Raw genomic sequence first — 24,103 nt, forward strand, 5'->3', positions numbered from 1 at the left:
CATCAACTATGCCACAGAATCTTCTCTGCCCCCTGCAAATCCCCACGACCTCTGAGTGTCCAGCCTGTGCCCGCAGGAAGACCAGACTGGCACCTGTGGGAACCACAACCTCTAGCTGGCCACACCCTGCTCTGGGCTGGGACAGAGAGGAGGCAGGAGTATGGCCCCCAGGGCACCCCAGATGCCACCCAGAGTTTGGTGCCCGGGTGCACATAATAAATGATGGGATCGTAGAATTCTAGGCTCTCCGGGTCTGAATGTCAGCCCTGCAAAAGCTCTCGGAGGTTGTCCGAGTCAGCTGCTCCCTCTGTAGGTGGGGCAGCGGAGGCTCAGGCCCCAGGCAGGTTCACAGCCAGATCAAGGTGCGCTGGGCACTGCCTGTGACAGGGCCTGGGCCCCCTCCCAGAAGGTGTGCCCTGCCTGGTCTGCCATCTTATCAACCTCCGTCAGACTACCCCTTGCCTCCGACAGAATCCTCTGAGCCATTGCTAATTCGTAGTCCAATTGCCAGGCAGCTGCTAACCGTCCTCCCAGAGTGGGCCTGCCCCCTCCCAGCCGCAAGGCACATGCTGGCCGTGGACTTGACCGGAGGGAGGGGCACCGATGGGGAAGCACAGACATCCCCGCAAGTGCGTGCGTGAGAGCCAGACACAGCCTCCAACCCAGAGAGGAGTGAGGAGTCCCATGGCAGGGCCCAGGCGGGTCCTGGGGCCGGAGGATCCTGGGGAGGGGCTCTGGCCTCGGCCTCGGCCTCGGCTCTCGCCAGGGAGGGAGCCGGCACAGCCGCCCCAGGTCCTCGTCCCTCCTGCTTTTACCGCCTGGTCTGCTCTCACGGCTGGGTGCCCCCTCCCTCCCACACACCATGCCCTCCTCACCCTCACCTGCTCATTTCCCCCAGAAGTGGGAGAGAAGAGTGTAGGGTCAAGAGGGACCTGGAGGTTACCCTTAAGGGGGGCTTCAGCGTTTAGTGTTGGGTGTCTTCTCTTTCCTTTGTTTGACTTAGCAGCAGAGCCTTGTTGTAACGAAAATGCCTCCAGCCTCCGGGGTGTGGGACCCAAGAAAACGGGCCAGGAGGCCCCGAATGGGCGAGGGTCTGCTTTGTCTTCTATCACCACTAATGTCCCGCGCACACTCCAGGGTGCACGTGAGGACCCCCAAACTCGTCTGTCATTGTAGCCTTCTCCTTGGGCCTGAGGTGGAGGGAGCCACCTGCCCAGGAGCCACAGTGAGTAGGGACAGCGCTAGCCCAGCAGCCAGGAGGTGGGGGGAGGGGCACTCGGAGAAGCCCCAGGGGAAGTCCTGAAAGTCAGCTGTGGCCTGGCCTCCCTGCCCTGCCCAGAGCCCTCCCGGAACCCGCCCACACACGCCCAGACTCCGGTCACCGCAGCCGGCCAGCAGGGGCGCTGCAAGTGAGCGTCTGCGGCCTCAGAGCCTGGAGACGCAGAGAGGCCTGGGAGGAAGCCGCACCCAGCTCACCCTCCAGCACTGCCCAGATCTGAACATGCAGGCCCACCCCGCCACCTGGAAGCAGGGCAGCGAAGGCAGCAGCCTGGCGCCCAGTGTCTTCCCCACCTGCCCCGAGCCTTGTAGGCCAACACCCACCTCCATCCTGTGGGGAGGTGATCGGGCTCCCCGAGACCAAGGCCACTTTCAGCCCTTTTCTGGCCTTCCCATCCCCCACTACCTGACCTCTGCCCTCATCATTTCTGTATTTTTTAAAAAAGTATATTTTTTTTTTATTGATTCCAGAGAGGAAGGGAGAGGGAGAGAGAGATAGAAACATTAATGATGAGAGAGGATAATTCATTGGCTGCCTCCTGGACGCCCTCTACTGGGGATCCAGCCTGCAACCTGGACATGTGTCCAAACCCACAGTCCATAGGCCGATGCTCTATCCACTGAGCCAAACCGGCTAGGGCTGCCCTGGTCACCTCTGTGCTCCACATCATGCCCCTGCCCCACAGCCCCACTCCTCTGCTCAGGGACGCACCGCTTCCCACGGGCTGGAGTTGAACTTGCTCCTGGCACTCAGTGCCCTTTGTGCTTTGCCCCAACTGGACAGCATCACTGCGTGTGAGGATCTTGGCACAGATGGGCTGATTTAAATCCTCACAACAGCACTGCACCCATTTCCCAGGTGAGGAAACTGAGGCTCAGAGAGGCAAAATGACTTGCCTCAGGGCACACAGCTAGGAAGCAAGAGCCTGGGAGTTGGAAGACTCAGAAGCATTCTTCTGACAAGCCACGTGGGGTCATCTAGCCCAACCGTTTTGCTACAAATGGGGAAATCGGCAGGGGAAGGGGACCCACAGACCACTTCCACTTCCACTTCCTCTCCCAGTCTCCCTCTGGGCTGGCCTGGCTGTCTCCCTGATAGAGAACCTGAGGTCACACAGCCCCTGGTCTCAGAATGCTCGGTGTGACTTTTGACCTTACATCACCACTTCCTTCCTCAATCCCCCCATCTCCACCCCCACCCCCCCCCCACCTTCCCCAGTAACTCACGAGGTAATGAGCCTCCTTTCCAGGGGCCCCGCCACGTCGTACATGGCCAGCCGATCCCGGCAGTCGGCCAGCGTCCACTCGAGCCTGAGCTTGAGCATGAGGTCCTCAGGGCCCTGCAGGTGCCACAGGCAGCTGGAGACCAGGTAGTCGGGCCCCTTCAGCTGGAGGACCTGGCCCTGGCCCACGTAGCTGTAGCGGTAGCAGCCTGGAGGGGGGAAAGGGACAGGCTCCCTGACCTTTAGCAGCCGGGAGGAGAGCCAGCCCCGGCAGGTCCTCATGGGGCAGGGGTGGGGCAGGAAGAGCAGCTGGATGGGGGTCAGCTCAGAGGTGCTGTGTCCCATCTTTCTGTTCCCTGTGCCTTTATCTCTGTCTCCTCATGCACGCGTTCATCCGTGGGTCATTCATTCATTCATTTGGCGCTCACTCAGCTCCCTCTCCGTGCTGGGTGAGTGCTGGGGCAAGGCCCAGGCTCTGCCTGGAGCACCAGGAACAACAGAAACAAAGACCAGCGGTGATAGCTGAGGAGGGGAGGGCTCCGGCCTGGCCTCTGAGGCAGGGCGTCCTGGGGGTCACCGTGGGAGGCCCAGGCGGGCAGGGCAGAGTCAGGCTTGGATCACAGACTCTCCGGCTGCTGGGAGCCACGCGGAGGAGGCTGGAGACCAGCGAGGCGGCTGAATACAGAGAACCGGGTGAGGGTTCCATTTCAGGGGGAGAGAAGGGAGTGGGTGCCCGCGGGACTGGGCAGCCCGGGGTAGAGGAAGCGAGCACCTGCTAATGACAACGAAGAAGGAGAACGAGAGCATTGCCCGGGGCACGGGTTTGAGAGATGCTGGAACCGAGCCGAAGGCTGTGCACACACCACCTCATCTGAAGCCTCCACGAAATAGTTTCTGTTATTGTCCCCATTTTCCAGAGCCGGGCAGACAGACCTGGGCTCACCTGACCTCTGCCCAGTCTTCTCTGACCCTTGGTTTTCTTCTCTGTAGAATGAGGACAATGACACCATCTCGCAGGATGGTCATAAAGCTTAGGAATGATGCACGCTTGGGCGCTCAGCACAGTCCCTTGCACACAGTAGGTGCTCGATATATGCGGTGGCTGTTCTTGAGGTGGGTGTGGGGAAGTGGGTGAAGGTGAAGCTGGAGCAAAAAGTCCTGTGACTTCACCTTTCAGCTGGCTCCATTGAGGCTCAGACGGCGTCGTCTGTCTCATTGGCTTCCCTCCCTTCACACCTCCTCCATCACACGGACACACCCACTGCACCCACTCCTCTCTCACACGTAATCCCTGAGTTCTGTATGCGGTGCTAGGGCTTGCACTGCAGAACCACCTACACCAAGCATGTCAAACTCGTGGCCCGCGGGCCCCATGCCTCGTTTATTTGGCCCGTGTTAGCCTTTGAGTTTGACATGCTTGACCTACACCGTTCAGTCGTTCATTGGGAACCTCCTCTGTGTTTGACTGAGGCACCGGGGAGCAGCAGGGAGCAAACCAATCTCGTCCCTGGAGCATACGTATCGCGTTTAACGCTCCCGTGAGCCTGTGAAGCCGGGAGGCTGTGGACCTGCCAGGAAGCAGAAGGGATGTGGGCTTGAGGCCCCGCCGCGGGAGGCAGCCTGGTCTGCAGGGAGTCCTCTCCCACCACAGCCCCAGCACCCCCTCGCCGAGGCGGGGTGACTCTGGGCCAGTCGCTAAGCCACTCTGAGTTCTGTCAACGGACACAGCATAGTCCCTGTCCCAGCTCCTTCTCTGAGTGGTGCTGACAGACAAGAAGGCAATGGCGGTGGCATGCTTTGCTCGGATATGCTGCCTGCTGCTCGGCTCCCGGCCCTGACCCCTGGCCATCCTGCCCCCAGTGGGGAGCTGACCTCCCCGCCGGAGAGACTTCTGCCATTTGCCAGGGAAGGGACAGGGCCTGCGATACCTGCCTCAGCCAGCAGCTGGGGGAAGGTCCCTGGCTGTTCCTAGGTGTTTGTCTTCCTTAAATCTTGCTCCAAGTTGATGCTTTGCTTTTGCCATTTTTTTTTTTTTTTGAGTCTAATTCAGGGGTGGGCAAACTTTTTGACTCGAGGGCCACAATGGGTTCTTAAACTGGACCGGAGGGCTGGAACAAAAGCATGGATGGAGTGTTTGTGTGAACTAATATAAATTCAAAGTAAAGGAGCGGAGGGGAGAGCAAGAGAACCCTCTGCTCTTTCGGCTCCACGGGTCGGATAGAACAGCCGAACGGGCCGGATCCAGCCCGCGGGCCGTAGTTTGCCCACGGCTGTTACATGGAGAGGCAAGTGCTGTCTCTGATGATAATCCGACACCCTGAGGGCGCCTGGTACCTCTGGGCGCTGGAAGAAAGCCCACGAGCCTGCCTTACGCTTCTGCTCACCCAGCCGTGCTCACACGGCTCCCTCTGCCCAGCTGCCCTTTCCCCTTCTCAGCCTGACAGATTCCTACCGGGGCCTGCCGCCCCCTCCTCCATGAAGGCTTCCGGGACCCCTCCCCCCAGTCAGGAGCAGCTCCCCTCTCCTTCCAGAGGCATGTGTCATCCTCTGTTTGGATGGTAGCCCTATCCCCAGAGCAGAGCAATCCCCTCTGTCCACTGCCCGGGGCCTTTGCTCTGGCACTGGCACCTTCAGTGGTGTGACTGTCTGTGAGTCTGTCTCCCTCCTAGGGCTCTGAGCTCCTCCGAGGGCAGGGGTGAGGACATGGCCACCTGGGGTCCCCAGCTCAGGTGTGGGGCCTGGCATGGAAAAAGTGCTCAAAAAGCCTGTTTAAAGGATTTCAATGGGTCATCTCCATCCCATTAGACGGTGTCCCCGAGGGCTGGGGCTCCAGGCATTCATGCAACCAAATAAGGGAAACTGCAAAGAAACTGCCAGAAACCTGGGGACACCTGGACCCCTGGCACGGGCAAGGGCAACAGGAAGGCCCATCCCAGACCAAGGGTCCAAGCTATGAAAGTCCCAATGCAGTGTAAGATACATGGATGGACGGATGGATGGATGGATAGAATAGGCAGATCCTAGATAATAGATAGATGATAGATAGATAGATAGATAGATAGATAAAAGGATGATAGCTAATAGGTTACAGATATATGACAGACAAATAACAGATGATAGAGAGGTAGAGATGGTGATAGATAGATAGATAGATAGATAGATAGATAGATATAGATAGGATAGACAGATGATAGATAATAGATAGATATAGATAGATAGATAGATAGATAGATAGATAGATAGACAGACAGACATAGATAGGATAGAGAGATGATAGATAATAGATGAGATAGATAGATAGATAGATAGATAGATAGATATAGATAGATAGGATAGAGAGATGATAGATAATAGATAGATGAAAGATAGATTGATAGATAAAAGGATGATAGCTAATAGGTTACAGATATATGACAGACAAATAACAGATGATAGAGAGGTAGAGATGGAGATAGATAGATAGATAGATAGATAGATAGATATAGATAGGATAGACAGATGATAGATAATAGATAGATATAGATAGATAGATAGATAGATAGATAGACAGACAGACATAGATAGGATAGAGAGATGATAGATAATAGATGAGATAGATAGATAGATAGATAGATAGATAGATAGATATAGATAGATAGATAGATAGGATAGAGAGATGATAGATAATAGATAGATGAAAGATAGATTGATAGATAAAAGGATGATAGCTAATAGGTTACAGATATATGACAGACAAATAACAGATGATAGAGAGGTAGAGATGGGTGATAGACAGGTGATAGATAGATAGATAGATAGATAGATAGATAGATAGATAATAGACAGACATAGATAGGATAGAGAGATGATAGATAATAGATAGATGATAGACAAGTAGTAGATGATAGGTAGAGAGATATAGATGATAGATAATAGATAGCTGATAAATGATAGACCAGCTAAGTGAATCTCTGACCTGTCTCACTTTATCTGTGGAGGAGAATCATGACTTGAACTCTCTGAAAGCTGTACTTTGACCCCATTACCTCCATCCACCAAGCAAGTAAGCATTTGACCAGCCAGATGGGGGGAGGGGAAGGTCAGCGAAGGTACAGCCAGGATTTAGACTGGTCTCCCACACCGAGAGGGCAGGGTGGCCCTCAGCCCGGCTGGAGGCCTCAGCTCTGGGGGGAACTCTGGGGAGAGTGGGAAGAACCCGAGCGTGTTGGGGCCGGGGCTCAGGACCACGGGGCACAGCGCGCAGATGGAGCGCTGCACCTCGGAGACCTGCGGGTCCCGTGGACCATGACGTGGAGCGCGCCCCTGGCCTGGGCAGCTCTATTGCCCCCCCCCCGCCCCCCGCTGCCTTGGGGCCTCTTGGAAAAAGCAAGGTGAGGAGCAATAGGTGCAGGGAGGGCGGGTGGAGGGAGATCAGCTGGCTGCTGAGGGGAAGGGAAGGGTGGAGGGAGCATCCTTGAATGCGGCAGAAATGCCTCCAGGAGACCAGGTTTTAAACCCAAGTGGCGGACACACCTTGAGTTGGCAAGATTATTTCCTGCCATCAGTGCAAGCAGTGGCTTGTGGGCAAACGGAACTCAGTGATAGGAAAGTGGAGTCACAGCCTCACACCCACACACATGCACACTTGTGTACAACACACACACATGTGTCCACACATGCACAGCTCCTCCTCCCCTTCCCCCACAGGCCCCAGGACCCAGCCCGCCGGGGCATCCCTGGGTGACCCTAAGCCAGTCCCCCTGCACCCGCCGTAGAAGCCACGCGGCCCCCTGACACTCGGCCAAGAGAAGCACCAGCTCCAAAGTGGAAAAGCGAGGTAGCCTACCCAGCGTGGAATTCAGCATAATTATGTCTTTTACGCTGGCTTCTGTTAAAAGGAAATGAACACACATAAATGAAGACAAATAATAAGTCAATGAAACGAAAATAAAAATAGAAGAGACCCTCAGAGGCAGCCTGGCTGAGGTTTCCCCTGCATGCCAACCCTCCCCCGGCCCCGGGCCCAGTCCTGGCTCCTGGGGCCCTCGTGGGCAGCCTTCCCGGACCTCATCGGACCATCCCGCGTTCCCTCCCCAGTACTGACCCAGGATCACCAGGCCCTCGGGGTCCACCTCGTACTCTGCCCTGTAGGGAGCGGGGGCCGAGTCGTTGGCCGTGGACAGCAGCTCCTCCACCAGCAGCGCCTGCACCATTTCGGGGCTCAGCATCGGCTGGCGGTGCTCAGGGATTTGGAGGATGAACCAGAAGAAGCAGGTGAGAGGTCCCTCCCTACGGTGGGCGGAAGTGAGAGCGCTGGGGCCGGGGCCTGCGGTCTCCCCTGGCCAGCCCCCTGCTCCCGAGGGGGGACACCAGCTGGGGCTCATGCGTGCTGGCGCTTACTAACCCCAGACATTGCTCTCCACCTTCACAGTGCAGCCCCCTGACCACCCCGGGGACTGCCTCTGAGGCAGGTGCTCCCCTCATCCCCATTCTGCAGGTGAGAAACTGAGGCCACAGACCGTGTCAAAGGTGGCAGAACCAGACATGGGTGGATGAGCTGGACCACCCCCACTGACACCCCCCGTGGCCTCACCCAATACGTCCAGGCCCTTGGTGAACACATCGTAGCCATTGGCTAGGTCAGAGGTCGGCAAACTGCGGCTCGCGAGCCACGTTTTGCCGCTCTGTTAACTAATGAGTTTGCCCACCATTGACCTAGCCAGCCGTGGGCAAACTACGGCCCGCGGGCCGGATCCGGCTGTTCTATCTGGTTCTCTTCCTCTCCCCTCCGCTCCTTTACTTTCAATTTATATTAGTTCACACAAACACTCCATCCATGCTTTTGTTCCGGCCCTCCAGTCCAGTTTAAGAACCCATTGTGGCCCTCGAGTCAAAAAGTTTGCCCACCCCTGACCTAGACTCTCGATTCCAATAATTACAGGCTGTTGTTGTTCCTTGTGATTAAGCCCCTATCCCAGTGGTCGGCAAACTCATTAGTCAACAGAGCGGCAAATCGCGGCTCGCGAGCCGCAGTTTGCTGACCACTGGCTAGGCAATCCCTGCCCCACCTCTGTGCCCATTTTACAGACGCGGAAACCAAGGCAGTGAAGGAAGGTCACACAGGAAGCCAAGTTGCCTCTCCATGCCTTGGTTTCCCCATTAAAAAAAAAACGAGGGCATGGCAACAGAAGTCAACTCCTCTCCCCTTCTCTGAGTTCGAGGTTCTAGCAGGGGCGGGTCGGGGGGCCAGGCACTCACCCAAAGGAGTAGACGGAGCTGGAGTTGTAGTAAGCGCCCAGGCGGGTGCTGGTGAGGAGGGCCTTGAGCTAAAAGGAGGGGAAACCATAGCCCCTGGTGAACCTCTGCAGAAGCCCCTCCAACCTTGAGAGGTCCTTTCCCCTCCAGGCAGCCCTGCTTGACAGGGAGCCTGCAGGGTCCAGTCTTGCCCGTGGTCACACGGAGGCCACACCAGGAAACCTCACACCCCTTCCACTTTCCCTCCCCCTACACTCAGGCACTGCCCCGCCCCCTTCCACCAGCTCTGGCCTCCATCAGGCCACCCTTGGCCTCTGGCCCCCTCGTCAAATGTCACTCAACTCTGAGAAGGCACGTGGCTCCTGAGTCCTTTCCTCACCCGCCCCGCCCAGCAGCCACGGCGCCCAGCTGGCTGGTTTTCACACATGTTCCACTACAGGGCCGGCTGCAGGAAGGAACCCCACAGCAACCCTACGGACAGGCACTGTTTCATCACCCCGTTCACAGAGGGGGAAAGAGAGCCTGGGGTGGGTCCCCAGAAGCAGGTCGAGTCAAGGACATGAGGCAAGTGGTTTATGTGGAAGTGATTCTGGGGGACACCAGGGGGCGGGGTGAGGAAGAGAGACTGGAAGTGGGGGCGGGCAGCCCACAGGGCTGGGAAGGAGCAGGGTAGAGCTGTGGGACACCGAGGCTCAGTCCGTGGGGGGCTCTGGGAGAGAGAGGGCATCCTCAGAACTGCCCCCACCAGGGTCAAGGTTGCTGGGGTGCTTGGCCACCCGCTCTGCTTCCCAGGGCTGCGGGCTGCTCCTGGGAATAGCTCCTCCGCTCTCTGGCCTGCCTGCTGGGCGGGGTGCGGTCCCGCGGCCTGAGCAGAGGTACTGGCAGCGGGAGACCACCCAGTGCAGGAAGCCAGTGCCCTGGAGGGGAGGGGTGCAGGCGGGCCCTGACAGCCCTTGCACTGCCCTAACTTTCCCGAGGCCACGCTCCTTGTCAGTGGCACAGTCAGGATTTAACCCAAGTGCATTTGATGCCAGAGTCCACTGACTCTCCCACCACCCTATACCATCCCCTCCATCATGCCTGGAACAGGCCTCTGCTCCCCAGGTGGACTGACCAATGGGCTTGACGTGATCAGGCCCCTCCTTCTCCCTCTGGCCCCCACGTTCCTTTCCTACCATCTCCTGGGCTTTGGCGGTTTCACTGCGGAAGGCACTGGACTCCCGGTGGGCAAGGTCCTGGGAGAAGTGGCGATTGAGCACACGGAGGCTGCCTGAGTACACCTGGCTGACGGTCGCCTCTGCCTGGTACCCTGCCCAGGAGAAACCAGAGGTTAACCACGACGCGGCAGGCAAGGCTCTGCCTCCCCCAGGCCTTCTCCTCCACCGGAACCTCAGCTCGGCCTCCAACATCTTGGACCTCCAAGGCCCCATCCTCATGCTCATCTTTGCCATTGTCATCATCACCATCCAAAGTTTGTTTAGTGACAAGCTGGCCCTAAGGTGCCAGAGAGGAGAGAGGCCCACAGGTGGATGGTGTCCCAAAAGCTGATGCAGTGCGGACATGGTGACATAAAGGCCAGGGGACCCCATGGGCTCAGGTCAAGTTCATGGGTTACAACCTCTATTCATCTTCCCACTCACCAGGTTGTCTAGGTTGCACCTACTATGTGGGGGACACTAGTAAACAAGACAGATATGTCTCCCCATGAGGGTTAAGGGCCTTCAAGAGGAGGCACGAGGTGCTATGGAGGGGACATGACAAAGAAACCAGGCCTGGGTCAGAGCAACCCTCCAGCCGAGATGGGAGGACTGGAGTGTAAATGGGGAAGAGGAGAGAGAAGGAAGTAGAGTATGTGCAAAGGCCCTGGGGCAGAGGGATCAGGGGAAGAAGAGGGCTAAGACCTGTTTGGCTGGAACAGTCAGATTGGGGCAACAAGAGGCTGTGACATCAGCGTGGCAGGATTTTGTCTTTACCAGACGAACAAGGGACACCACGAGAGGTTTAAAATCAGGAATGACCCCATCAGATTTCCATTTTGCAAAGACTTTTTGGTTGATGTGAAGAGAATAGATCCAATGTCCTGGGTTTATATCTCTATCTATTCATTTATTCATTCACTCAACTAATATTTGTGGAGAACCTACAATGTGCCAAGACTGGCCTGGAGCCCCTGGGAATAGACCAGTATAACAATAAAGAAAATAAACCCCTGTCCTAAAGAGCTTGTAGCCCAGCAACAAACAGCTATACAACATGACAGACCGGGGTGGCAGGGGCGGTAAGGGGGCGAGGGGGGGAGGGGGGCTGCAACATGAGGCCTGAGAAGAAAGGGATGGCGTCAGCCACGTAGATGTTAATCGGTAGAAAGAGCCTTCCAGGCACCTGGACCAGCAGTGCGAAGGCCCTGAGGCAGGAGCTTATCTGTGTGTTGAGTGAGCTTAAGGAGCTTGGAATGGCAGAGTGAGTGAAGGAAAAGCAGGAGGAGGTGAGGTGGGTGAGGATTTGGTTTTCCTGAGTGAGACAGGAGCCCTGGAGGATTTTGAGCAGAGAACTTTGATTTGATTTGCTATTGTGTTGAGAACAGGCTCTGAGGAGGCAAGGGCAGAAGCAGCGAAAGCTGCAGGAAGTGGTCCAGGTGAGAGAGGTCCACGTGAGAGCCGTCTGGGTAAGAGGCGATGGAGCCTGGGCCAGGCTGCAGGGCAGAGAGGGTGAGGTGGGTGGAGTCCAGCTGTATTTTGGAGTCAGAGATGACCAGGTAGGTATGCTGGCAAGTTGAGAAGGAGCATGGCTGGGGCCCAGCCACTGCGGGGAGCCAGGAGGCTTTAGAATAGGCAGGGATGGTTCACCTTGGGGGCGGGCAGGAGGGCAGAGCGTGTGGCTGCAGCTGGGAGGGCATCTAGGGGACTTCTCTTCTGATTCCTTCCCTTTGGTCATTGAAACAGGTAGCCAAGTGGGTGGAGGTGCAGGAGGTTTGAGAAGAAAGCTTAAAACCATCACCCAGGGCAGCAGGAGAGGGAAGACCAGGGAGACACAGTTAGGCCGTATCAGGGCCTGGGCCCATCTGCCTTGGGAAGCCAGTCCCCGCCCTCTCCTCTCCTGGGCCACTTTCTGGGTTAGCATGCCACTCACTTTGGGCTTATCCTACTCCAGTGTCCTAGGACGTGGTCCATCTCCCCTTCCGGACGGGCAGGACGCAGCTCTGATTCATCTCCCCACCCAGTGCCCAGTTCTTGGAGCACTGCTGGCCAGGGAGGGAGGAATGGTTCAAACTTCTCCTCAGGTGACTCCCCGGCCCCCGCCCCCCAATCCCTTTGCCGAGCAGGAATTGGCTTCCCCCAGCTGAAACTTGGGGGGCACTCAGCCCCATGGAGCACACTCTCTGGGGGGGTGATTTACTCCTGGAGCGTAACTAGGAGAAATTAGACTCATCTGCAAAGAAAGACAATTGGCAGGTGAGCTCCTGGCCCTGCACCTGGTGCTCTGTGGCTTACCCTGAAGACCAATTATCCCGCAGCCTGAGGAGGCCTCGGCAGCCCGTGCTGGCTTCCTGCCCGTGGCGGCATGCATACGGCATCCACTCCCAGCTGGCACTGCTCGGTTCTGAGCAGAATTCCCATACACCCTGAGCCATGGCAGGCAGATTCACATCGGACCTGGGTTTCCTAACGGTGTCTGCCCCGAGGCTGGTTCCAGACTCCCACCACCTCAACCCCTTCTGGGGCTGGACCCAGGCTATCTCCCCATGACTGCTCCAAAGTGGGTCCCTGTTCCTTTCCTTTATTTTCTTGTTATTCCTCACCCGAGGATATTTTCCCATTGATCCTTGCAGGGGTCCTCAAACTTTTTAAACAGGGGGCCAGTTCACTGTCCCTCAGACCGTTGGAGGGCCGGACTATAGTTTAAAAAAACAACTATGAACAAATTCCTATGCGCACTGCGGGCCCGGGACGAGTCGGCTGCTAAGCAGGACAGGCAGCGGCACCCGGTGGGCCGGATAAATGTCCTCGGCGGGCCGCATGTGGCCCGTGGGCTGTAGTTTGAGGACCCCTGCTTTAGAGAGTAGAAGAGAGAGGGAAAGATAGAGAGAAACATTGATGTGAAAGAAACACATCGATTGGTTGCCTCCTTGCACCTGCTCTGACCAGGGCCCGGGCCGGGGAGGAGCCTGCAAGAGTTATGTGCCCTTGACCAGAATCGAACCCAGGGTCCTTTGGTCCGCAGGCTGACGCTCTATCTACTGAGCCAAACCAGCTAGGGCGGGTCCCTATTCCTTTTAATGGGCCTGAAATTCTACCATGAGAGTTAGCCAGTAAGAATACAATCTCACTTTCGCAGAGCGTTTAATGGGACGTCTCTGATCATTTGTCCCTGCTATGACTCCCCAGCCCCTCAGCTTCCTCTGTCCTGGCACATGCCATGCTTTCTGGTGAGGCAGGACTATCTTCAGAGCCTGGCACAGAGCTGGTGTATAGGAGGTGCTCAGAAATGAAAGAATGAATGAATGAATAAAGTCTTCTACAGTGTGCATGGAGCATTTTCACAGGTACCATCTAACTTGATTCATTCCTTATTTTCCATAGCCACGCCAAGAGTAGGAAGAATGAGGTACAGTCTTCATCAGTTTTAGAGAAAGACGTAGTAGGTGCTCAAGAGTGTTTATTGAATGAATGAATGAATGAATGAATGAATAGGTGGACACATGGGCCAATTGCTTCCAGGGGACTGATTAAGGGCTGTGATACCAGAGAGGCCAAAATTCAGAACCTGGGAGAGGCTCTGAGCCACCTGCTCTGTGTGTTGAAATCCCTGTGAACCCGAGCTGGGGTATGAAAGCCCTCTGTGTGTATACAGCCCCCTGGATGCCCAAGTCCCATATCTTCCTCCCCTTTATCCCATTCATGATGGGCCCTAGAGACTCAGAGGTGACAGAGCTGGGGTCCCTACCCTAGAGGAGCTCCCAGATGGAGCTCAAGTGAGCAGAGCATTAATTGGTGCCAGGAACCCTGGGCACCTCTTGGCCTCCCGCAGAGCCAGCTGGATCAGAGCCCCAGGGGCAACCCCAGAGGCTGCAGGCAGGGGAGGCAATGTTCATACTCCTTTGGTTTGTTGGTTTGCAAGAACTAGGTGCTGGGAGAGCACTCTTTCCCTAGCTGTTGAGAACTGGGGGCGCTTGGCCTGAGCCCCAGGACCCAGAACATACTAGTAGGTGCAGCCACACTCCCATCCCCCAGGACAGAAGGCAGACAGAGAGGAAGTGCTGGCCGGCGGTGAGTGCCTAGGTATTGCTGACCTAGAATCCTGGTTTGTTCTGCTGTGCCCCCCACAACCACCCCCAAGTTCTTCCCAGGTGCCTCTCCAGGCAGGCCCATGCCGTTACCTAGAAAATACCAGAGCAGGAACCCCCCTGAAGCCAGCGCGACCAGGGCCAGCCACAGAGGCGCCAGGCGGAGGTAGCCCCGGACTTTTCTCTTGGAGTTCTCAGAGGCCTTGAGCATCCCCTCCGGCTCTGCCTCCTCGCCATCTCCTCCGTCGCCCTGCCCACCAGCCGCCTGGGGGGCCTCAGCCACGGGCATCCTGGCAGGGAAACAGACCAGGGTTGAAAATGTCCTGGCATTCGCAAGGGAGCCTTTGCTGGATGCCAACGATGCACAGAAGGAAGGCAGCCAGCCCTTTGGAGTAGGAGGATCGGTATCACCAGGTGGTCAGCACTGCAAGTGGGCACGGAGCGGCTCACCCAGAGGGCGGAGGCAGAGCTGGGCTAGTCTGGCTCTGGAGCCCTCGCCTTTGCACCGCATCAGCCTCTCTGCGGTCAGAGGACAGGTGGAGGTTTCAGTGCCTGAACCCAGTCCCCCAGAGCCTGTACCCACAGATGGAGCTGAGTGACGTGGGATACAAACACGGGGGCACAAAAACTCACCCGCATACCTTCATCCAGGGGGATGCTTTTCATTCCTCCTGGTTTTCCATAGCAGGGCTTCCCAAAATACCAACGCAGTCATTCACCTAGCGCTCCCCCAGAAGCCCTAGGCCAGTGCTGTGCTGGGCCAGTAACCTACCTTTCAGAGTGCTGTTCCTTTTGTCTCCCCACCAGCCCAAAATTCTCTTAGGGGTGGAAGAAGGAGACGAAAACGAATATTCATTTAGTATCTACAAAAGACATTTCACAGGTATCACCTCATTTAATCCTCTGGTCACCCAGGGATGTGGGGACCATTGTCCCCATGCATTCTTCTTCCTCAGGGCCACTCTGTGTGGACCCTTTACATGGATGATTCCGCTTAAACTTCCAACCACCTTTCAAGGTTCTGCACCCATTGGACAGATGAGGAAACTGAGACCCAGAGTGTTTTAGCAATAACTCAGTCCAGGCTTTTCCTGGCCTGGCCTCATTTCTCCAATGTGATTTGAATATCTAGCACTCACTACTGACCCCATTTTACAGATGAAAAAACTGAAGCCCCGAGAGGCTAAGCCATTCGCCCAAGGTCACACAGTCACACAGCGGGTAAGTGGGGGGCGCGTCCAGGTGTCTGACTCCCTGCTCCTTCCACTACTGGTTGCTTCCTGTAAATGAGCTGTTAATTAACACGTCATGATTCAGTTACTGAGCCAGCCCATGTTTGCCAAGCACATCTGCTTGAGGCCAGGCTCTGTGCTGGACCCCATTCTGATCCTCTTGTGCCTGACAGCCCAGCAGGACATGGACAATGCTGACAAGTGGCAGCTAAGAGAATGAGCATGCCGCTCCCGCTCCCGTCTTTTCCTATTGCACCATGACTTCCCCATTGTTTCAAGGCCCGGTCCATCAGAAAAGCCTGTGGCTCTACCTTCCGAATGCTCCAGAGCCCAACCTTATCCACGGCTCCCACCATCACCCAGGTCAACATCACCTGTCCCCTGGACTCCTGCAATCGCCAGTCGTCTGGCCACCCTCAGTAGCAAATTGCCACACAACCGCCAGCGTGGCCTCTTCCCCAGGTGCCCTGCTCACAAGCCCCGCATGGCCTAGAACAGGTCCCAAAGCCGCATCACAGCCCACGGGGCCTATGTGACTCGGCCCTGGCTCATCTTCCTGTTCTCCCCGCCCTCTGCTGCAGCCCCACCCAGCTCCTTGCCAGACCATCAACATGCCAAGCACACACCACTTCAGGGCCTTTGCACTTGCTGTTCCCACCACCAGGAACACTCTTCTTCGGTTTGCCTCATGGCCTGCTCCTTGACCTCCTTCAAGTCTTTGCTCTAATGTTACCTCATCGGCGAGGCCTTCCCGACCATGCCCCTCTCCCTGCGGCATCTTTCTTTGAACCTAAATTGCATGAGATGCTTATGTGTCCTTTGTCTCCTCCCTGGCCGTGAGCTGTAGGGAGCAGGGGCTTTGTTCTGCTCACCGCCGTGTGCCCTGCTCCAAGAGCAGAACTCGGCACTCCGTAATTATTGTTGAATGAAGGAACGCTAAGATCCCACTTCCGTCCCACATAGCTCCAAGGTGCTGTGTGTACATGGGGCCGGGCCAACTTCTCCCGCCTCCTTTCTCCCACTTCTTTTTCCTGTTGCACCTCAGTGACATTGGACTTATCAATTCTAATAATAAATATGGTAAAAACCTTACGGGTCGAGGGCTCTCGCCAGCTCTGGGCAAAGAGCAGAGCACGGATTGGTTCTTGGAACACTGAAAGCTTTCCCACACGCCCTTCCTTCTGCAGGGCTGCCCACATCCTGGCCTGGCCAGCTCGTAGACGGCTCTCACACCTCAGCTCAGCGCTCACCTCCTCCTGGAAGCTCTCCCAGAGTGCCCCAGGAGAGGCAGATGCCGCTCTGCAGTGTCCCGGGCCACCCCCATCCATGAGTACTTCAGCTTGGGGGGCATTCTCTCTGTCCCACTGACAGTGAACTCAGGAAAGAGGGACCAGGTGTACCCCAATTGCCATAGGAGCCTGAGGCTTCTCCCCGACCTGAGTACCTGGACCCCACCTTGGAACCTGCTCCTCTCCCTCCTGCCCTTCTGACCATCGGAGGGACCTCAGTCTGCCCACTGGAGACTGAGCTCACGGGGGCCCAGCCGCACCTCTTCCTGCATGCCAGCCCCATACCAGGCAACACCGCAAGCCACAGTCCCCCTCAGCCTCCAGCAGCCAGGGATGCTTGCCTTGCTGTTTCTATTTAATGGATGGGGAAACTGAGGCATAGAGAGACGAAACTGCTCCCTCAAGGTCACTTAGGCAGGGCAGAGCAGAGCAGGGCTGGAATTCTGATCTACGACCTTCCAGGGAGGCCCTTTGGGCCTAGAGCAACTCCCTGCTCTGAGCTGCTGTGACCGCGTGTCCCCAAATGTGGGGGTGTGGGTGAACGTCCCTTCCACACACACAAACGACTTACACACAGATGTACACAGATGGAAACACACAGAGGCGCACACACACACACTCCTTACTGTGACACAGATTCACAGATGCACACGTCCAGTTCATAAACACTTGTACACGCACACACACTCACACACACACAGCCAGCTCCATTCAATGCTGAGCCTGGGCACTAAGGTCCCTGTTTAATGGTGTGGGACTCGGCCTGTCTTGCACACCGTACAGCCAGGTGGGGTACCTGGGTATGGAGAAGGCAGCATGTCCAGTCCTGCAGAGTAAAGATGGGGTGCTCAGCTGGCAAATCAGGCCTCTCCCCTGCCTTGTCCCTGTCCCGGAATCCAGCAGCTCCGCCTAAACCCAGGCCTCCCAGCACCTGGAACCGGCAGCTCCTCCACTGCCCCGTGCTGTCCACACGCCTGGCCTCGCTCCGCCTGGTCCTGCCCCAGCCCCAGCTCATGAACCCCTCGCCGTCTGCTCACCTGGTCACTCCCTGGCCGAGGAGGCCTTGCAGACCTGGCCTCAGAGCAGGGCAGACGGCTCAAATTCCAGGAAGCCAGGCCCAGCTCTCAGAGTGGACACTGTCCCTGGGTCACGCATAGATCTGGTCCCCTATCCTGGAGGCCCCCGCTTACCTTTGGGATTGGCAAGTGGGTGCCGGGCCTGCACGCAGACCTCACAGCCTCTGTTTGTCCAGGCCAAGGCCTCCCCACCCCCACCTGGCCAGCTAGCACTGGATCAATGGCCCAGAGCCATGGCCGGGGTGTCTGGCCCTTGTCCTCTGTGGCCTGTGGCCCCAGGCGCCATGGGCCTACCGCTAGGTTCAGGACAGCACTGTGACTGTGCTCAGGTAAACAGTCCAGAGGCAGGAGACAGGCAGTGCCCGCCCCGGCCCGCCCCGCCCCGCCCATGGGCACCCTGGAGGCTGGCGGGCAGGTGCAGGAGACCTGAGCTGTCTCCCGAGGCTTGTTGCCTGGTGACATTCCTGCCTGGTTACAGTCCCTGGTCCCCTAGAGCATGAGGGGGTGGCAAGGACCGGGGGCTATGCCGAGGGGCCTGTGTGGTGCACTCGGGGGCTCCCACGGGTCTCCATACCTGGACAGGTGAGACCAGAAAAGCCAGTGGCCCGAGAGAGAGAAAAGGAGGCGGGGCCCACGTGCTCCCGGGACAGGAGAGAAGAGAGTGGAGTGCAGGGTGGGGTTTGGTGCCATTTTCTGCTCAGTGAGAAATGGTTTGAATTTCTACCTCGTCCTATAGAGCTCTGCTGCCCGTTTGGGTGGCCACTGGCCCCATGCGGCTCTCGAGCACCTGGGATGGGCCAGGCTGACCTGAGACGGAGACGCACACCAGGCTCCAAGAGGTGGTTCGAACGCAGAATGTAAAATACCTCAGAAAGGAGCTTTTTACATTGGTTACATGTTGAAATGGTCACATATTGACAATGTTGGATTAAATAAAATACACTGAGTGGCCAGATTATTATGATCTCTGAATGCATAATAAGCTGGCCACTCGGTGTATACCCTATATGATAAAAGGCTAATATGCAAATTGTCCCCTCGACCAGGAGTTCGACCAGCAGGCAGGCCAGCCAACCGCCCATGTCCCCTCCCTCTGGCCAGGCTGGCCAGACCCGGACCCCACCCATGCACGAATTCATGCACCAGGTCATATATATATATATATATATATATATATATATATATATATACACACACACACACACACACACACACACACACACACACACACACACTGAGAGGCCAGATTATTATGTGTTCAGAGATCATACTAATCTGGCCACTCAGTGTATATTATTAAACTTCACCTGCTTGGCTTCCTATTCTTTAGTGTGACTACTAGAACGTGGAAATCCCAAGTGTGGCAACAAGTAGAACATTGAAATTCACAAGCGTGAATTGCAGGGCCAGTGAGCAAAGCTGTGGAAGACGGTGGGTCTGACCCCACGTGCTCCAAGCACAGGATGGGCACCAGGGTTTTCTGGGTGTGGACAGGCTGATCGGTGTTGTCCCAAAGAGGAAGTTGCACGCCTGAGACCCCGTGTGCCGTGACACATGGGTCCCAGTGTGTGTGTGTTGGGGGGAGGGCGGGGGGGAGGTGTGCATGTGCCCATTGTGTCTGCCTAGTCGGCATGTGCAAGGAGTTTCAGGTGAGGGTAAGGAAGGCTGCCTGTGCAACACCTACTGTGTGGGGCCTCACACGAGTCCCAACCCATGTGCATGCTCCTGCGTGTGCTCTGTAAGGAGCCTGCTGTGTGCAAATGTCAGGGGCATGCGGGGTCCACACGTGTCCCGGGGTGTGTCCGTCAGGGGTGAGAGTCGTGCACAGAGGCGTCTGGGCATAAGCTCTGGAGAGCTGGATGGTCTGAAAAGCAGACCTTGCACAATCAGCGTCCTCTGTACTTGTTGCCTACCCAGCCATCGATCCACCGGCCACGGCGTGGGGGAGGGGCTGCACTGGAAAGCATGCGCAAGGGGCCACCTCCCAAGGGGTCAGAGAGCCATGGGCAGGGGGCGCCTGCCACTGAGAGAGGGCTTCTGTGTGTCCGGGTGCCCTTATCGCCGCAGCAGAGGGACATATTCCCACACAGACACAGGAGGACCACACTGTCCTCTGGGAACCTGCCTGTCACACGAACGCTGGGCCCCCCGGTCTCCAGAAAAGGCCCTGGAGGCTTAGGCAGGGAGGCTTGGAGGCCAGCCGCAGCGTGCCCACCACACAGGTGACAGGATCCAGCCAGCGGTTGGAGAGGGAGAGGAGGTGGTCGGAATCCCAGCCCCTCCACCTGTTGGTGACCTGGCAAGACCTCCCCAGGCGGCCATCTCGTCATCTGGGGATGGGGGTGTTGGGTTGTTGAAGGCAGAAAGATGGAACTGGCTGACATTCATTACAGGTGCTCTGCCCCGTATACGGAGGCCTTGCGAAAGGTCAGCTGCCCTTCTTTCTTTCTTTCAGGTCTGGGGGAGTCGGGGTGGGGCGGCAGCGGTGACCCTCAGACTCACAGCAGCCTTATGATGACGGTCCTCCCAGTCCTGGCTGACGCTGGGAGGACCACGGACTATGGGCCAGGTGCCGCGTCCAGCGCCCCGTGAGTTATTTCACTCACTGCCCACAACAACCCTCTCATCAATGCCATGGTTAGCCCCAGCGCAAGGCCCTGGAGAAATCTGAACGCACAACCCCTCATTTCTTAACTACACAAACCTGTCAAGTGCCTGCAAGGCGTCGGGCCTGCGCTGGGCCCTGGGGACAGGGACAAGAGGGAGACTCGACTGACTCCGCCAGCAGAGCGGGACGTTGTCCAAAGTCCTTGGTTTGGAAAGAAAGCAGTTGGCCATCCAGCAGTCCCCTTCCCAAGACATTCTGGAGACAAGCTGACACTCAGAGGGGGGCGGGACCTCAGCCCCGTGCCTCCCATCAGGATGGGGACCGCCTGCCTCCCTGGAGGCACACAAAAATGCTTGTGATGTGTTGAACTGTGTCCCCCAAATTCATATGTGGAAGTCCTAATCCCCGGTCCCTTTGGATGTGACCTTATTTGGAAACGGGGTTGCCGCAACTGGAGTAGGATTGGCCCTTAACCCAGTGACTGGTGTCCTTATAAAAAAGGAAACTGTGGAGACGGATATACACCCAGGGAGAAGGCCATGTGATCAGGGTGATGTTTCTACCAGCCAAGGACCACCAAAGACGGCCAGCAAACCACCAGGAAGTAGGAAAGAGGCAGGGAATAGACTCTCCCTCACAGCCCTCAGAAAGAACCGTTCCTACTGGCACCTTGACCTTGGACTTCTCTAGACTGTGAGACAATACACTTCTGTTGTTGAAGCCACTCTGTTTGTGGTACTTTTTATGCAGCCCCAGCAAACTAACATAATGCTGAATAAACCCTCAATAAATGCCATGTCAAGGCCCTGCACACAGTAGGTGCTCACAGCTGTCCACCAGAGGCTGAACCATGTGTGTTCCACTTCCTCTTAGGCCCCTGCACACAGTAGGTGCTCACAGCTGTCCACCAGAGGCTGAACCATGTGTGTTCCACTTCCTCTTAGGCCCCTGCACACAGTAGGTACTCACAGCTGTCCACTAGAGGCTAACGCGCCAGGACAGCCGAGTTTTCATCACCTTCAGGCAGTGCCAGGTCTAAGCAGTTTCCCCCATTGTCTGTCCCTCCCCAGCCCTAGACTGTGAGCCCGTGAAGACAAAGTCCCTCTGTCTTGTCCCTGCTGGATCCCAGCCTAGAACAGTACCTGCACACGGACAAGCAAACACTGGTTGAGTGAACAAATAACTGTCACTGTCAACTCCTTCGGTGGTAACACAGGACAGCCCTGAGCTCTGGGCCCTCGCTGGACTCTTCTCAGTGATGCCTCAAGCCCAGGCTTGGAGTTACAGGTCCCCCCTCAGCCGCAGAGGAGACCGAGGTTCTGAGAGGGGAGGTGGGCCTGCCCCAGGTCCCACCGCCCATTGCAGGTGGAAGGGCCTGCATTCTGTTCTCTTTGCTGGGAGGTGTATCCATTTTCTGGGCTGCGGTAACGAATGAGCACCGATGGGGCGGCTTCAGACAGTGGATCCTCTCTCCGTTCTCGAGGCCAAAACCCACTGCCGGCGGGTCCATTCTCGGCTCTAGGAAGGGTCCCGCCTCGCCTCCGCCTAGCTCTGGTTGCTGCCGGGACCCTGGCTCATAGGAACCTCACTGCGACCTCTGCCTCCGTCGTCCCCGTGTGTCTGTGTGTCTGGGCCCAATTTCCCTCTTCTTTTAAGGACACCAATCCTATTGGATTTAGGTCCCACCCTCTCCCATAGGACCGCGCCTTAACTTGCTTACATCTCAAAGAACCTATGTCCAAATACGGTCAGAGTCACAGGTTCCAGTTTTGGGGGACCCTGTTCAATCCAGTGGAGGGAGTGATGGCACTATTCGGGGAGATCAGGGTGGGAGACCATGGGAGAGCTGCCCTCCTAGCCAGCTTGTCCTGTGGGTCAGCCAAGCCTCAGCTCAAGGAGGCCATGGTTGGGGGTGAGGGGTCGAGACTCCAGTCCCCCCCAGAGAAGGTTCCCTGCCGGCCCAGCCTCCCTCTGAAGCCCTCAGGGGAAGCACAGGGCTGGCAGGAGCAGGAGCTGTGGGGAGGCGGAGGGGCGGCTCCGTGCAAGTCCTAACCCCCGGTCCTCGCACCCCAGCATCGTCCAGGCAGGTGGGGTCTGGGAGGACTGAGCTCCTCACGGGCCGAGGCAGCGCATTGGTTTCCTGGGACGGTCCTTACAAAGTGCCACCCGCAGGGTGGCTTAACGCACAGAACTGTACTGTCCCCCAGCTCCGGAGGCTGGAAGTCCAAGGTCAAGGTGTGAGCAGGACCCGGCATTGCCAGTAGCCAGCTGCTCCCGCCCCTCTGGCCCGCCTGTAATGGCGTGAACGGTGCTCTCTCCGAAGGGCCAGCGAAGGGCCCTCCTGCCCCTCCCAGCTGTGGTTCGCTGTTGCTGGCAATCCGGGGCGTTCCATGGGTTGCGGCGGCTTAACTTCAATCCATCTCAGCTGTCACATGGCGTCGCCCTGTGTGTCTCTCCCTGTGCCTCTCCTCTTCTTACAAAGACACTGGTCATGGGTCCTATGGGATTATGACCTCCTCTTATTTACATCCACGAAGACCCCTATTTCCATATAAGGCCACATTCCTAGGTGTGTGTGTGGGGGGGGGGGTGGAGTTAGGACTTGACCATGTCTTTGGGGGGACACAATTCATCCCCTTACAGGTGGGGCGGGAGGGACAGGAGCAGGCTGGCTATTGACAATGCCTTGGGCTGTTCTTCCAAAGGGCAGGTCACCCCGGGTCCACAAGTCACACCTCCTGGAATCCCCTCATCAGAGAGCCATCCCTCTGGGTGTCCAGATACCCTAGGGAGAGTCACGCCTTAAACTATAAACCCTGAGACTTACCCAGGCGCTTGGGGAAGGCAGACAGTGAGGAGCAAGAGGGTGGAAAGGGAAGGGGGTGGGGGAAGGGCAATAGAACCCCCACCTGCCATGGTTCTAGGTCAGCCCCGCCCGAACAGCGTCACCATGACAGCGGAGCACGTCCCAGAGGCAGCCAGCCAGCCAGCCAGCCGCCTCCACACCCCAGCCCTGGGCTTCCCCTGGCCACAGCCCTGTCCCTGCCATCGCACCTCTTTCCAGTACTTTACAGACACTCGCACCTTTAATCCTCACCACCATCCTGGTGCTTCCCCGCTTACAGCTGAGAAAACTGAGGCAAAGGGAAGTTTGGGCGCTCGCCCAAGGTCACAGCTGGGGGTCAGCAGAACCAGGATGGAACCCAGGTCCAGAGCCAGCACACCAGCCGCCCCACGGAGACCACGGGGGCCTCCGTTCTGCCCACCATTGGCTCCCTAGCACCCAGCACCGTAACCCGCACCGAACAGTCCCGCGGTAAATGCATGTTGAGTGAATGTAGGAGCCATCCTCAAGCAGCTATATCCCAAACCCGCTGAGCTGTGCAGGGCCCTCTGGCTACAGAGTCCCATACAGCGTCCCACGCTCCTCCCAAGGCGAGGCGCCTTCTCCAGAGCCTTCCCAAGCCGGGCATCCCCATAAAGGCTCAGGTCAATTTTCCTCCAAGAGGCAGGCTGTGCCTCAGTTTTCCTGGCTGCGTCCTCCATGGTCAGTCCCTCCCCCACGGAGCTGGGGACTCTGCAGACAGGGAAGTAGTCAGACTCCGTGAGGCCACCTCCACAGAGGAATGGAAGACCAGGTCCCGCCAGCTCCCCCTCCCCTCGGCATCCTGGCTTCCTGGAATTGCACACTGGGTACCCCCCCGTCTCTCCCCCCACTCAGCACTTCCTGCCCTGCTTTCCCACAGCCCTGAGCACCGCCCCCTCCCCGGTGCTGTGATGGGAGCGTGTGTGTGTGTCATACCTGTGGTGATGGAAAATGTCTCTGAGCAAGCCAGCAAGGGGATGTCCCAGGCTGTTTCAGGGCCAGACTGTGGCTAC

General features: G+C 57.1%; 1 protein-coding gene across 4 annotated transcripts in view; it reads right to left on the reverse strand.

The window, feature by feature from the left end:
* TMPRSS6 (transmembrane serine protease 6) overlaps window positions 1-17,939 on the reverse strand; it is a 35,103-nt gene extending 17,164 nt beyond the window's left edge. Inside the window, exons 1-7 of one of the 4 annotated variants that reach the window (XM_080659496.1) lie at window positions 17,731-17,939; window positions 14,113-14,309; window positions 9,911-10,044; window positions 8,739-8,806; window positions 7,585-7,769; window positions 7,327-7,368; window positions 2,506-2,710 (exon numbers count right to left, since the gene is read on the reverse strand). In XM_080659496.1, coding sequence (XP_080515622.1) covers window positions 2,506-2,710; window positions 7,327-7,368; window positions 7,585-7,769; window positions 8,739-8,806; window positions 9,911-10,044; window positions 14,113-14,308 — 830 coding nt within the window. In that variant the 5' untranslated portion in view covers window position 14,309; window positions 17,731-17,939. Of the gene's footprint in view, window positions 1-2,505; window positions 2,711-7,326; window positions 7,369-7,584; window positions 7,770-8,738; window positions 8,807-9,910; window positions 10,045-14,112; window positions 14,310-17,577 lie in introns of all 4 variants that reach the window. The other 3 variants (XM_080659497.1, XM_080659498.1, XM_080659499.1) reach the window with 3 other exon arrangements.
* Between the last annotated feature and the right edge of the window lie 6,164 nt (window positions 17,940-24,103).

The sequence above is a fragment of the Plecotus auritus genome, assembly GCF_963455305.1.
Source record: "Plecotus auritus genome assembly, chromosome: 3".
Lineage (NCBI taxonomy): Eukaryota > Metazoa > Chordata > Mammalia > Chiroptera > Vespertilionidae > Plecotus > Plecotus auritus.